The 16,483-nt window shown below is 43.1% G+C and overlaps 1 protein-coding gene across 1 annotated transcript in view; it reads left to right on the top strand.

Annotated features, from left to right (window-relative positions):
• The window catches only part of LOC308314722 (neural-cadherin-like), a gene marked incomplete at its 5' end in the record, with an annotated part of 230,491 nt that overhangs the window by 157,647 nt on the left and 56,361 nt on the right, over window positions 1-16,483 (top strand). The window contains 2 exons of the mRNA XM_080762381.1: window positions 11,979-12,163; window positions 15,317-15,546. Coding sequence (XP_080618507.1) covers window positions 11,979-12,163; window positions 15,317-15,546 — 415 coding nt within the window. The remainder of the gene's footprint in view (window positions 1-11,978; window positions 12,164-15,316; window positions 15,547-16,483) is intronic.

Raw genomic sequence — 16,483 nt, 5'->3', positions numbered from 1 at the left:
GGAGCAGTGTCTGCATTGGCCATGTGCCCATGGTAGGAGCAGTGTCTGTATTGGCCCTGTGCCCATAGGAGCAGTGTCTGTATTGGCCATGTGCCCATAGGAGCAGTGTCTGTATTGGCCATGTGCCCATAGGAGCAGTGTCTGTATTGGCCATGTGCCCATAGGAGCAGTGTCTGTATTGGCCATGTGCCCATAGGAGCAGTGTCTGTATTGGCCATGTGCCTATAGGAGCAGTGTCTGTATTGGCCATGTGCCTATAGGAGCAGTGTCTGTATTGGCCATGTGCCTATAGGAGCAGTGTCTGTATTGGCCATGTGCCTATAGGAGCAGTGTCTGTATTGGCCATGTGCCTATAGGAGCAGTGTCTGTATTGGCCATGTGCCTATAGGAGCAGTGTCTGTATTGGCCATGTGCCTATAGGAGCAGTGTCTGTATTGGCCATGTGCCTATAGGAGCAGTGTCTGTATTGGCCATGTGCCCATGGTAGGAGCAGTGTCTGTATTGGCCATGTGCCTATAGGAGCAGTGTCTGTATTGGCCATGTGCCCATAGGAGCAGTGTCTGTATTGGCCCTGTGCCTATAGGAGCAGTGTCTGTATTGGCCATGTGCCCATGGTAGGAGCAGTGTCTGTATTGGCCCTGTGCCTATAGGAGCAGTGTCTGTATTGGCCCTGTGCCTATAGGAGCAGTGTCTGTATTGGCCATGTGCCCATGGTAGGAGCAGTGTCTGTATTGGCCATGTGCCTATAGGAGCAGTGTCTGTATTGGCCATGTGCCCATAGGAGCAGTGTCTGTATTGGCCCTGTGCCTATAGGAGCAGTGTCTGTATTGGCCATGTGCCCATGGTAGGAGCAGTGTCTGTATTGCCCATGTGCCCATGGTAGGAGCAGTGTCTGCGTTGGCCATGTGCCCATAGGAGCAGTGTCTGCATTGGCCATGTGCCCATGGCAGGAGCAGTGCATGGGACATGTGCCCATGGCAACCCTTTTAATACTCACTACTTTTCCCCCCCGCCTCAGATTTGATTGAGGGTATGACATAGCGCAGCGAAACATTTGATCTGAGATTGAGAGAGTTTTGGACAAGCTCGAATTTAGAACAGATGTAAATTGGAAGCTTACCGAGAATGACTGTAAGTGAGAATATACCAGTGTAGCAACATGCAAGACGTTAAGGAGGACCACCGACCGACAAAGGCATACAGAGTGAGAGTACAATGATGAGTCCTATAGGGGGAATTAGTAATGAACCTCAATGCAGCATGAAAAAGGTAGCCTAGTGTTGAGGAACAGGCAAAGCGATAGACAGTATCGCAATAGTCAAGCTGCGATAGGAAGCAAACAGCTTTTTGCAAGAAGCATTGGAAACGCACAACTTCATTCTATAGAAGAAACTCAGTGTGAATTTCAGCTTTTTCGCCAGGCAAGGAGTCAATGTGGTATTTGAAAATTAGAAATTGAACATGTTGTCCAACCAGATCCTAAGATATTTGTACAATTCAACCATTTGAATGTCAGGCATCCTTGAGATGCCTGACATCTCAAGGATGTCAGGCATGCCAATGTCGAGAATATTCAGCGCACACATTTCAGGGAGCCCACGAAGGCCATGGCCGTCTTTGTTGCCCCTCAGTCTGGCCTTGTGACCCCTAGGTCACATGCCCTGAGGCCACAGGGGCCTTATTGCCCCAGCTGACTGTCTCTTTCTTGTCAATATGTACACCAGTGTCTGTTTCTTGTCATGTAGATATCTGTATCTTTTGTTGAGATTCTGAATTCTTTACTCCCCATCTTTATTTATTTTTTTATTTTTTTATTTTTTGCGGCTTTGAGCCACGGCCCAGGCCTACTCCCCATCTTCAAACCAATCCAGTAACTTTGATTGGTGCAGGGCTGCGCATGGATCAGATTGTATATACTATCATCTATTTATTTCCCTGCAGATAGTCTACATATTACATTTGAAATCATGAAACCCTTAACTCTTAAATTCGACTAATTCTTTCAATGAACTAAAAGCGTGTGTTATGTGATGGCCTATCCTACCCTGGCATTTGTCCTTTGTGCCCTCAAAAATGGACGACACCAAAGGCCAAGTGGCGTTGCCCCTAAAATGAAGGAACTCCAGGCCTGATTCCACGTGTACATTCTCAGAATGACATATCTGTAAGGGCCCATTTAACCAATTAAAACCAGGAAAGCATCAGTGTCACTTTAGATTTGAACTAAATATAGGATTTGGAACAGTGGTTCTCAAAAATAGCAGATGTACAAGTGTGAGCTTGTACAGTACAATCTGCTATTTTTCTTCTCTTCTTGGGGTCCCTGGCACAAAGTTTGAGAATCACTGTTTTAGGAGGCATTTGTAGAATCAGCTGCTGCTCCTGTCACTGTCCAAAACTATTACGTTTCAGGAAATGGGAAAACAAAAATACTAGTTACTTTTGATTGGATAAATATTTACAAAACACAGCCACACATATGAGTACTTCACCCCCAGCCAAATGCCTTTTTTTGATCCATTACTCACTGTGAATACCTGATGAACCGAAGAAAGTAACAGAAAAAATACAAAAGAACAAGCCTATATCAGAATTCTGTTTATAAAACACCAAAGCAACTCTCACAGAGCAGTGTCCAAGTGTCCATTTTCTCCTTACTTCCAAAACACTGCATTTTCACTGAAACGTTAATATTCTAAACATTTCCTGTCTGTGTAAACAGTGTCGTGCAGCTGTGCCTGGGTCGAGCGCGTGCCTTTGAATTTGGCTCACTTTGAACACCACATGAAAGTCAAAACTGTTAACATTTGCATTCATTAAGCCAAACGTCAACTGCCTGACTTTAGGAAAAAATAAACATTGTGACTGCGGTGTGACTGTGATGTTCAAAGAAACATTGTGACTGTACTATACGTGTTTAATAATCATGTTAGGCTAAAAGTATTGCTGTTATCTTGTTCAGTGTGGATCAGTGTGGTGCCAGTCACATCTGTCTGTCATCTTCCCCCGTCCTCTTGAAACCAACTCCCTGCTTGCTTCATCTACACTAGCTAGGCTATAGAAATATCTACTAGAAATACAGTCTCGCTGTCTTCTGCCTCCGCCAACCAGTTGCACTTAATAACATCTGTGTCTGACCTATACCTAGCCAGTTGAGTGTCTACACTCTACACCAATGGTTCTCCACCTGTGGGTCGGAACATGCTTCTTTTCAGGGGGGACCCAGATGATAGTGAAGTGACAATTTAAGGACTGTTTTAATACCTTAAAAGACAACTTTAGTTTTTTTCAACCAAGGTTCATGTCTTAGGTCATTATTAGAGAAAGTAAAGGATGATCTCATTTGCTGCATTCTTTTGTTTAAACGATTGTAGCTATTTTTGACAGGGGGGCGGGACATTCAAACAAGTTTTACAACATTTTACGGCGATTTCTTTATTATTACTTACTATTCTATTTATAGTGACTCATAGGAATAGACTACGTGACAAACAGGTATAGTCTGGTGACCAAGAGACGGGTGACAGGTGGAATGTAGACGGCACCCGGGAGCAGTATGGGTTAGCGCCCCGCCATCCCCAGCCTGCGTCTTCCGTGAGAGGGAAGCCCAAAAAACCTTCGTGAGGCTTTTAGGAGGGCCATTATAATCCACCACACTTGAATGAAGTGCCTGGTGCTGGGTGTCTGGTGCAACAAACAGGTCCTAATGGGACTGATCGAGGGTAGTTACTGGGACGTAAGTCGGGATTTGATCACCCCGGCTGGGTCACCTGAGTGAGGGGTATGATGTTCGAGAGACCCGAAACCCCGATGACCTTGGGATACATCACTGAGGATACGTCCCAGGTGCAGCCATGCAATGTTTTCTTTAGTACTATAATCCTACTAGACGCCAGCAAATTACATCTGGCCACAAGAGATAACATTATCTATTGAATGTGAAAGGGTAGGTGACAAACCAACATTGAGCCTATGACACACAGTATGGCATCCCCTAGGAGTCAGTTGTTCGTTCAGACACATGGAAAACAACTACTGTGGCGAGATGCAATTTCCTGGGGTCTAGTAGGACTATAGTTAATAATAAAGAAATTGTCGTAACATTTTGTAAAGAAATACATACTGTGTAGTGTGACACCAGTGACAACCAGGTCCAAACATTGTCCGTTGAGTTCACAAACAAAGATATTTATTAGCCCATCTGTCACCTCAGCATACAATAAATACTTACGTAAATAAACCATGAGGATACAGACTAAAGCTCAAAGAAACACAGTTGAAAACAGTGTGCCTCTGCCAATCAGCAACACCTGCTGCTTGATTGGCACCTATTAAATACTCAAGCAACCTGGGTCTTGCCCAATATCGACGCCCTGTAGTGGCGTCATCAAATGAGTACTAAAATACTACTAGACATCATATGGCTCTTACATACTGTATTTAGCCACTTGTTCGAATGCCCCCGCCCCCTGTCAAAAATAGATACAATACAATACAACGCTCATCTTTTACTTTACTTACGTAATGGATAATTTACAATGCTAAATAGATTGCCAAATGTATGCATTATTGTGTATTTATCTGCCTTCCATTCAGTCTCATTGCTCACCAATGTGATCATTCTAACTCAACTGCAGCTGTCAATCTAACAGCTGACCTGACTCCTCCACGCTGTCAGCGAATGTATAATTATTTGTCACCCTTATCTTTGGCGCAGATCCTTATATGAACATTTAGTATAGCAACTCTGTTAAGACAAGGCTATAAGAACTGTCTGAGAATAGGGCTTTGGAAGCTTGCACCCGGAGGGGCTGCTGGAACAGGCCAGGAGGCTTGTTCCTTAGGTCGCATTCACACCTAATACTTCTGTAGACTCGATGCGAATGGGCGGAGAAGTTGGGATTCTTGCATATTTCCTTTGCTGCGTTTGCAGTGTGTGTGTGTGTGTGTGTGTGTGTGTGTGCGCGTGTGCGTGTGTGCGCCACACACTGACTGTTCTTTTGGGCACTGCATGGCCGAGGCACATGGAGACAGGAGCGCAAAATTATTCTTAATTAGTTTACAATCCTATAGATTAGGCTATCCGATCATCATATAAAATTAGTATACTACTATGCATATGCCGTGTTAGCTATACATTTTATAGAACATGCATGCTTAAGCATGTGTTTAATTTAGCAGTATTTATATTTAAGCAAGATGAAGAAAGTCTCCAGCACTTGTATCCCCGCACACAGTGACAGCCCTACATGTTTACGCACAGACAGACAGACATAATACTCTGTAGGTTACGTGTTTCCTTAACTTAAGCAATTGATTAATGTGCTCATCTGACCATATTTCGATGAGGGCTATCTCCTCATTCGATCACGTCTATTCACAGTAAAGGGGACATCTCGCTGCGTAAAATATCCCTTCTCCGTCTCCAACTTCACTGCTCATTCATCCGCCACATTGTCTGCTTCCTTTCCTTTATTTGATGCAATTGCATTCCCACCTGCACCGAATTGAAATCAAGTGCGATTGGAAGCAAAGCGAAACCCCCGTTTTTTGGCGGAGTAGAATGCGGTTCTTTGATGCGCATTATATGCAATCTTGCAATCCTGCTGCACAATGTGCAGCAGGATTCGTTTTAATCACAGTAAAGCTTTCTGGTGTGAAGGCGACCTTACTTGTTATGCTGCTGAATCTTCTCAATAAATTCTCAATAGTTCACCCTGAAGAACTTTGTCAAAAAAAAGTTGTCCTTTAAGAAACCAGAAAAATCGAGGCGTTGTGAGCTTGTAGATCGGCTATTTTTACCCCGGCCCCCAACCTAGCCAAACTAACTGTAATGCCCCAACTCCTACAATTCCAAGTGCTTCCCAATTGAAATATGATATTTTGGGGGGTCCCCAGTACAAGTGATTATTTTGGGGGTCCCCAGTTAAAATATGATTATTTTGGGGGATCTCCAGTTCAAATATGATTATTTTGGGGGGTCACGGTCAGAAAGGTTTGAGAACCACAACGGAATTATTGGACTTTGGCAGATGTGTACCGCCTGAGGAAGTGTGGAATGGAATGGGCCAACTGTAACTGTATCAATCAGTGGTTCCCTACCCTCCCCCTCTTACATACGTATACAGTATGTCACTGTAGCATGCCCAATTGATGAGACCGTTTTGTAATTAAAGCTCTACCCTTTATTGATATACACCCATGTACGTATATGAACAAGAATAGCCTTGCTGGGTCTACTGCTTGCCATGCGTTTAAAGGGCCTTCATAACTAGACATGTTGAGCCAGTCTCTCTCTCTCTCTCTCTCTCTCTCTCTCTCTCTCATATCTGTCTCTGGTGGTTTTCTCTGCTGGCATTGTGTGTGTAAAGAGGAGAATACAATTAGACAATGGGAAACACCTGCAGTTCAATTAACCCTGGCACTGCTCCCATGAGTCATCCCCCCCCCCCCCCCCATTTCCACCCACCATCTGTCTGGGCTATGGGACCAAGCCTGCGATTACAGATCATATAGCCCGTGGCGAAAATCCAAATAAACCGCTTAAATGTGGGGGAACGGCTTCCTCACTCTCTGCATATGGCAATGGGTAATGATGCCAGTATGCAAGTTTAGAACAGTTGGTAAAGCCACACTGGGTAGGACAGAGTTTTGCTCATAAACTGGCCAATACGTACATGAATCTTGCCTTCTCCAAATAGTAAACCACTGACTGTAACTTTGCAACTTTGCACTTGTGTGTCTGTCCACAACAATGGGTAGACTACTACTATTAGTACTAACTAATCAATATCACGATATTGGGAGGACCATAGACATATGGCTAGATGATGGCTCAAGACGGAGTCTCTGACGTAGTTCACCCGGTGGCCATCTTGCTTCATGGACTACAGTACAGTATGTTCAATGGACTACAGTACAGTATGTTCAATGGACTACAGTACAGTATGTTCAATGGACTACAGTACAGTATGTTCAATGGACTACAGTACAGTATGTTCAATGGACTACAGTACAGTATGTTCAATGGACTACAGTACAGTATGTTCAATGGACTACAGTACAGTATGTTCAATGGACTACAGTACAGTATGTTCAATGGACTACAGTACAGTATGTTCAATGGACTACAGTACAGTATGTTCAATGGACTACAGTACAGTATGTTCAATGGACTACAGTACAGTATGTTCAATGGCAGCTCAAATCAAAGTATTTACAAACGGGTTGGTTTATTACAAACGTTCAGGACGCTTATCTGCTTAATTTAGTTTTTTATATGAACGTCGTATAAAAGCATATAAGTATGCGGACGTTTATAACAAACCAAACCGTTTGAAAATCGGTTGAAAATGTAACAAGTTATGGTTATTTAAAAGTACATGCCCCATAGACACAATGTTATGGTTATTTAAAAGTACATGCCCCATAGACACAATGTTATGGTTATTTAAAAGTACATGCCCCATAGACACAATGTTATGGTTATTTAAAAGTACATGCCCCGTAGACACAATGTTATGGTTATTTAAAAGTACATGCCCCCATAGACACAATGTTATGGTTATTTAAAAGTACATGCCCCATAGACACAATGTTATGGTTATTTAAAAGTACATGCCCCCATAGACACAATGTTATGGTTATTTAAAAGTACATGCCCCCATAGACACAATGTTATGGTTATTTAAAAGTACATGCCCCATAGACACAATGTTATGGTTATTTAAAAGTACATGCCCCATAGACACAATGTTATGGTTATTTAAAAGTACATGCCCCGTAGACACAATGTCATGGTTATTTAAAAGTACATGCCCCCATAGACACAATGTTATGGTTATTTAAAAGTACATGCCCCATAGACACAATGTTATGGTTATTTAAAAGTACATGCCCCATAGACACAATGTTATGGTTATTTAAAAGTACATGCCCCGTAGACACAATGTTATGGTTATTTAAAAGTACATGCCTCGTAGACACAATGTTATGGTTATTTAAAAGTACATGCCCCATAGACACAATGTTATGGTTATTTAAAAGTACATGCCCCATAGACACAATGTTATGGTTATTTAAAAGTACATGCCCCATAGACACAATGTTATGCTGTCCCGAGGTAAGATGGCCGCCACGTAGCAACGTCGCGCTCCATTGGCCAGAGCGCGGGTGAGCCATCTAGCTTTCTTATATGGGGAGGACGATACGATATATCACGGGAGGAAATATTGTGATATATTGCAATATAGATATATTGGCACACCCTTAGTTAATTGTACACCTCTCAGAAGTATATGATAATGTTTTTGGTAGATTTTTGGTACAGGTTTATACCTGATCTATACTGTACTTCATTGTACGGCCATTTTGCAGGCCAAAAATAGCTGATCTATAAAGCTCAAAACACGTTGCTGATACTAGACGATGTGAGCTTACCAGTATATACAGTTAAGTATAGATACGCTATTTACAACAGAGAATAAATTAAGCTTTCGTGACAGCTACTCATAATTTGGGACTGTCCCATCGTTTTTCAGGATGTCTGGTTGCACCTTGAAGTTCAAAAGTACGAGTAGGAGTTATGCTAGGAGTTATGCTATAACCGGAGCCATCTTATAGAAGAGTTGCGATATTGAGGGGGCAGAAACCGACTGCTCGAGTGCTGTTCATGCAGCCTGAACTGAGACAAGCTGGAGTTGGAAATACATTGTTTTCAACGAGGCACAAATAAGAGCTATTTTAAGCATGTGTGCAACATGACAACTGTTTTAAAGTATTGTAACTAAAGTCTCTGTAATGTTTATGTTGTACTATACAAAACAATCTGAAATAAAGGGATTTTAGATCATTAAAGCTGTGCTGTTGCCTCAATGCATTTCTGCCTACTTCCGGTCCAGGACTTAATTGTCCTACAAGTCTATGTAGGAGAGCCGATACTAGACATTGGACTGGCCCCATGAAGTGAAAGCAGTTTGCGTAACTCTGTCTATATCTAAGGCTCTGGCTATAACTAAGTTATTTCCAAGAGCAAAATGTAAACCTGCCTCCTGCTACTGTACGTAAAAGTAATTCCTTCTGGGCAGTTGGAAAGATGAGAGAGTGAGTTGGAAGAGGAACAATTTCTCTGTGGTTCATGCCAGCAGCGGATGATAAAAATGAAAACACAATGAATAAATTATAACAGGTTGCACTGGCCCGCTGAAATATAGCTGAAAACACGTGTAGTTGGTTGTGGGTACAAATAAATTCAAAACTATGAACATAAACAGCCATGTGGACTCTCATGAAAACACAAACAAGTAAGTGACATACAAACATGCAGTAATTCTATACAAAATGCATACCATAAGACAACAAACCAGGGGTCTTTTCAAGTTTCAAGGACCCCTTAGCTGAGAGGGAGAGATGAAGCAGGGACCCCCACAACTATTGTGTGAAATGGTGTTGCTTTTTTCCATTTCATTATAGATAGCTTGAGAGACTTGCACTATCATCAGTGTGTATACTGTATATGTATCTTTTTATGTTGGATTCATGTTAATGTGATATTTAGCCACTTAAACCCTCATGTAAACTTGATCTTTAGCTCTGTACTTGGTCTGCTCTTTTTTCCCTCTCCACTAAACCTCTTTGCCGAAAATAACCGATCTCCAAGCTTGAATATAGGGATGATGGGGTTCAACAAAGTGTTCCTATCACACACAGATTTAGCAGCCCCCCTTTACTAACTGAGGACCCGCCTGGGGTCCCGGACCCCCTATTGAAGACCCCTGCAATAGCCCAAACATTATCCGATCACTGCAACCAAAAAATCTATGTCAGGTTAAATAATGCCTGCAGTTATTATTTTTACTATATGGAGCAGCAGTATTCCTTAACCATATTTCTGGATTATGAAGATGTCCATAGACAGACATAGATAATTTTTCATTTCCGTCTACACAATTGTTTACAAAACATTCTGACCTGGTCTATAGAAAATCATTAAGCATTGATGTGAAGTGAAATTACAAGCTGTATCTCGTGGTGCAGAAAAGGCTGCGGGTCATTCAGTTGATATCGGTCCATCCCAGACGTCCACTGACAAGCTCCATTGCCAAGTCTTTAAGTCTAAAAGTCCCAGGCCTGTGACAAGCAGAACCCTTTCTGTGGGCAAATTTAATCACTCTGTGCGCCGCTTATCGGAAGATTGGAATCTGAATTTAAACAGACGTAGCAATCTGCAGTGCGCCGCTGTGGTTCCGGCCATGAAAGTGCCCACGCCGACGCGTCTGAGGCAGAGCGAGGGTCTGTCAGGGACCTCTCCGCGAGCATCCGCTCAGTATGCACACACTCAGGATCAGATTAGCTATGCCAATTGCATTTTTGTTTTATTCATGTCACAAGTTCTGACAGGTTACTATGACAACTATCGAGCACTTTTGTTGGAGCCACAGATTGTGCACAGAAGTGTCCACAGTCGTTATAGAATTGCTCTTTTCTTTTTTTATACATACAGCATTACAATACATGCTGTTTGTGTGCGTGTGCAGTGGCGTGCACAGACATTTAGAGGGGCAGGTGCTCAAGTGAAAAAAGGGCACCTTGTGCAGCTCGTGGAACTGGCCGGTTGCCATAATACCAATAGTGTGAGATTTATAGATTTTGGGGCCTACATAATATATTAGAAGCTTTTTTATCAAGAATTGATCAATGTCACCATGGTTGACATATACTGTGCCCTTTTTTTTCAAAAGGGCACATTGCCAAAAGGGCAGGGGCTGCTCTAGCACCCCCTAGTGTATATCTGTGCACGCCACTGTGCGTGTGCACACTCACACTTTCAGTTCCTGTAGAAGTAAAGGAGGTACCAATACCTCTCACTCATTTTCTCTTGTCTGTCTACCATCTATCATGTCGTTCTTTCTTTGAACAGAAGCTAAAAAATGAATGCTGTTGGTTTTCCTTTTCTTCCATTGAGGCTGTCACTTACACCCCCACGTCTGTCTCTGTCTGTATATGTCCGTGTCTCTGCCTCTATATATAGAACTCCCATCGAGTGGGTGGAGCGCTACAAATACCTTGGTTTCTGGTTGGATATACATACACGTACATTTTATATTTCAAATTGATTCTTTGTGCAAAAAGCTTGCATTTTGGGCTTCTTCTACAGATTGAAGGCTTGTTATGCTTGTTCAGCTCTCAAAAAACTGGTCACTTGTCCCTTTCTGTCCCAGTTGGACTATGGTGATACCATCTATAGGTTCGCTTGCTCCTCCACCTTGGCCAAACTGGTTCCCTGAACCATGCTGCACTGATATTCATAACCAACTCACCTTTCAGAACACATCACTGTACATTGTATGCTGCAGTTGGTTGGTTCTCATTGATATCTCGCAGGGCTGCAGCATTAGAATATTTTCATTCATGAAGCCATTCTTGGTGATCTGCCTCCTTACATTTCCTCCAAATTCAATTTGGTAAAAAAATTGTCTAAACCTCAGATCAAATGCTCGGCTACGGCGTGTAGTACCATGCAGCATTACAATCTGAGGGGAGTAAAAAAAAAAACACTTTCTTTGGCCCCTGGTCATGGAATGACCTGCATTCCAGTCTAAAATTGGCCTTAAAAGTTCCATTGAGAAGTTTCAAAAGAATCATCTTAGATGTACAGTCCAACACCTGCACATGTTCGGATGTGTACTAGCCTTTGTATAGGCCTATATATTCTGTTCATATTGTACATTGTGTATAATTTGCTCTGTGCACAATGTTTGCGCCCGGGTACTAATAGTGTACCATTATGGAGGTTTGTTGTATATATTGTATAGGTTCTTCATGGTGTATCATGGATGTATTATTAGTAGTTGCCACTTGTAAAATAGACTGTCTCAATGTGTTTTTACTGGTTAAATAAAGGTTACAAAATAAATAATAAAATATCCCTCTGTCTCTCACCTCTCCCTCCCTCCCTCTCTCTCTCTCTCTCTCTCCAGGTACTTCAGCCTGAACCAGAGCTCAGGAGCGCTTACCATTGGTCAGAACACCCCGGTGGGCAGCTACTGGTTGAGGGTGGGCGTGTCCGACGGCGTGTGGCCCGACGTCATCTCTGGCGTCCGAGTTCACGTCCGAGAGCTGGAGGAGGAGGCCATCCTGTCCTCTGGCTCACTGCGTTTCACTGGTACTGTCCTCTGGCTCACTGCGTTTCACTGGTACTGTCCTCTGGCTCACTGCGTTTCACTGGTACTGTCCTCTGGCTCACTGCGTTTCACTGGTACTGTCCTCTGGCTCACTGCGTTTCACTGGTACTGTCCTCTGGCTCACTGCGTTTCACTGGTACTGTCCTCTGGCTCACTGCGTTTCACTGGTACTATTTGTTTTATTTATTAGAGCTGGAGGAGGAGGCCATCCTGTCCTGTCTGGCTCACTGCGTCTCACTGGTACTATTTGTTTCTGTTTTGTTTTATTTATTCGCACAATAAAAACGGTACAAGCCGGTAACCCTTATTAACTCATTCCCGGCCAGCAGGGGGTGCCGATAGTTCAGCAATCGCCACCGTTCACCACCACTCTATTTGGCTGTAGAAGAAGACGACCTCCTCCTCTACCGACAACAACAATGGTGAATGTGGTCGCGGGGTCCGTACTAATCACTCGCTTAGAGTATTTAGAAGCGTTCATATTTTAGATTCAGGGAAGAGCTATTGAGCCACTAAACACAGTCGCTTTATTTATCCAGCGCGATTTGCTGAAGGGCTTTGTTTAGCCAACTTTATAGTTTTATCATTAATTAGAGCGCTAATTAAGTGTCGTTGGCAGAGTGGGATCTCATTAAAAAGAAGTGCAGGTGAGAAAGGAAACGAGTAGTAAGTTAACCATAGTAATCAAACGTAACACACGACATATAACAAGTGTGCAGTTGAATATGTGGATGCGATATGTGGATTGTAGTGATCACAAACAGCTGATCCTTCCTTAATTACATTCCTAGCAGTGATAAATGTGATGACTGAAATCAATCTGGCACGCCCTATGAAATCAAGCCTCGCCCTCGTTTTTGCGACATGAACAACTGTAATACGACCATACAACGTATGGAAACCATGGCTACATGATGGAACAAGCCAAATAAAAATAGTTTCCCCCGCTTGCCTTGCTGCCCGCCTCACCCCGGCCCCCTCTCATACACACACAGACGCACGCACACGCAACTTGCAAGCCCAACTGTTGTGTGGTATCTTAAATAAATAAAGAACGAACACCTGCATGAATTAAATAATAGCTGTACTGTAGGCCTACCCTGTCTTTTTCTGTTTTCTGTGTTTATTTTGGCTAGATAGGTTGGTGAATCTATGGTCTTTAACCAGAGCTCAAGATGGTTGGTTTGACCCAACAATTTAAACTACCTTTTTTGTGAAACTCTTTTTGGAAGAATGATTTTGAACATTATATTTGAAGAGCTTGCAAAAGTACAACTACATTTTCTAAATCTCTGGAGTGTCATTTCTGTTCACCTAGCCCTCATCCAAACAAACTCATTTACATCTGCTATTTAAAAAATAAAGTGTGAATCACAAATCTTCTATTCTGCGGGTCCCCGGCACAAAACATTTCCAGATGCGGGGTCCGTGCCTTGGCACCAAAAGGTTTGAGAATTACTGATTTAAAATTAGAAGGCATTTGTAGAATTGGCCTCAGGTCTTAATGGGATAAAGAAAAAGATGAATTATGGAGGAGAGGCAAGGTATCTGCCCAACAGTGACGATATATGCTTATTAACTGTGTTTCTTGACAATGTCTGTGGTTTGGCCACTGGCCGAGAGTTGTTTTGCCTACTTAGCCATGCACCAAGCGGCCTCTGCTTCTGGCTGTCTGAAAAGCTATAAAACATAATTACTTTTTCCATTTGATTTCCCATGTTACAGTTGTCTGTCCAGTGTCCACCCACATTGAGCATTCATCTTGCACTGCTGTTGAGCCAAACATTGAAACTTAGTTGCGAGCGGGTGTTACACACTGCAACTAGCAGATCTATTCTACATACAGTGCAAGCTCACAACGTGAGGGCTTGTAGATTGGCTACTCCTGCTACGCAACACCCACGCGCAGCTTCATGGTGACTCTGTCTGCCAGGTGGCTGATACAGAGAGACAACAGCATCTGTCACAGCCGTGAATTAATTGATACTTTGTCATTAGATGATTATCAGCCTGTCAAACCGCTCAAGGCTGGAATGACAGGCTTTCGGGAGAAATCTTTTTTTGCTCGCTTTATCTGCCACTCTGCGTCATTGACAAGGCGAGAATTTTTGCACCCTGCTGGTGATAATATTGTCTTTCGTATTCTTCACCTTTTTTTTTTTAGAACCGTATAAAGTTTATATTGGTTGCCTCAAGTTTTACATCTATCTCTCTTGGAAAAGTCACAGTAAAGGTCAATTTAGAGGTGTCACGTTCAGGCCCTTGACATTTAAAAGGCTGGAGTTGAAGGCTATTATGGCTACCTCTGACTCTAAGCCGGTCCCTTGTGGAGATTAAAGATGCCTTTCTCCAACCTTCAGGATATTTATTGGAGGGTGGCACCACAAATCTGATTGATTGCGAGGTCATGAAAATCTTTCACACGTCAGATGCAAAATTGTTCTCACCAGGGAAATAAAATATCCTTTTTAAATCTGTCTCATGGCAGCGGTGGTACTCAGATATTTTTATTTTATTTTTTACTAATTTATAGTAAGTAAAAGTAGCAATAACACAACGTAGAAATACTCAACTAGTAAAGAAAAAGCCTACTGTACAAAAATGTTACTTAAGTAAAAGTAGAAAGGTATTGTTGGCAGCAGCATACTGTATACAGTGCTCCTTGTGCATGCAGAATGTCCCATTTCAGATCTACAAGCTCTCTACAACCTCACCATAGCTCGCGATGCGACACAGCAAAACGGCAATTTACGAATAGCCAAAGTACAAAACAGGTCTCAAGTGATTAATGTATGTTTGTAATAACAAATCTAGTAACTCAAGTTTTAGTGTATAAAGCACATTTTACTATGTATTGCCGCATAGAAGTATAAAGTGTCGAAAAATGTAAACACACAAGTAAAGTAAATGTACCTCAAAACAGTACTTTAGTTACTTCCCACCGCTCTTTAAATGTCTCATAGTCATGACTCGTTCACCTCACAGACCGAATCAGCCTGCAGGAACAATGAGGATCAATGAGTGCGCACATGATAATGGAAGGCCAACGGAATCCGTAACCGAGCAGCCTTTGATCAACTCCTTAGCTGTCACTGGCTGCCTGCAACTCACCCTTCCCTCTTTATCTCCCACAGGCATCACGGCCAGGGAGTTTATCGACTCGCACGTCCGCGGGAAGAGCCGACTCGAGACCCTGTGGGATTTCCTGGCTGAATCCCTGGCCGTCAGACCGGGGAGCGTGAACATTTTCAGCATCGCAGACACGGGGGAGAAGACCTTGGACATTCACTTCTCCGTGTTCACCGACACGGAATATCTGCAGCCGGAAAAGCTACACGGAACCCTCGCTGCACGTCAAAAGGAGGTTAGTATACAGTGGTTTTCAACCGTTTTTTTTAGCTCTGGATCTTCACTACTTCAGCATATTTCTTCATCAATCCCCAAGGACCACCAAGCCCGAAGGGACTTTGGTCCCTTCTCCTTCCACCAAAAATAGCAGTTCTGGCTTAACCGTAGTTTTTTGCTAAACTTGGCAATATGGTAGAGGGCTAGTATGCCAAACGGTGAAGATGCCAAGCCCACAACCATTGGCCAAAGGGTGGCACTATAGCACTCAATTGAAAATGCAAACTTTGAACAGGCATAGCTCATGAACCATTTGACTGTCAGGTGTCAGCAATAACACTTTGATACGCAATTATGCATATGCGTCTCCTCATGCCGAACAACTTTCATGTTCTGACTTTTGAACTCTGAACTTTAGATCTCCCACATTATACTAGACCTAGCTGTACGTGCCCGTCGCAGTCGGCCACTGGCCTACTTGGGAACGATGCAACTTGGGAACCTAATGATATACGTTGTCGTAGCATAGCACCCGTTGTTTTTGTTTTTTTTGGCTTTCGCCTTTATTTTATATTTTTTCATGGAGGGACAGACAGTAGGCTGACAGGAAGATGGGGGAGTGACATGCAGTAAAGGCCGTCGGGATCGGGAGTCGAACCCGCGGCACACTGCCAGACTGGATTACCAGCCAAGGTGCCTGGACCGCTGAGCCATGGCCCAGGCCCATAGCTCCCGTTTTAACTGTCAGTCGGTGTCCCACATGGAGATCAATGTATGTGCCTGTGTGTGAGGACTGCACACTGAAAAGTGTACTTGGCAATCAATTCGGCCCACTGGCTGAGGCAGAGGCTGGAAATTGCACAGGTGAAAAGAGTTGGCCTCATTAGGCCCACTGGCAGAGAAATCACCCGTCACCCCCGACATGCGTTGTCCGACATGTATTTGGTCCGACATGC

The sequence above is a fragment of the Protomyctophum bolini genome (genome assembly GCF_963924005.1).
Source record: "Protomyctophum bolini genome assembly, chromosome: 4".
Taxonomy (NCBI): Eukaryota; Metazoa; Chordata; class Actinopteri; order Myctophiformes; family Myctophidae; genus Protomyctophum; species Protomyctophum bolini.
The sequence above is the reverse complement of the archived record's forward strand: the minus strand, read 5'-3'. Positions and strand labels throughout refer to the sequence as shown.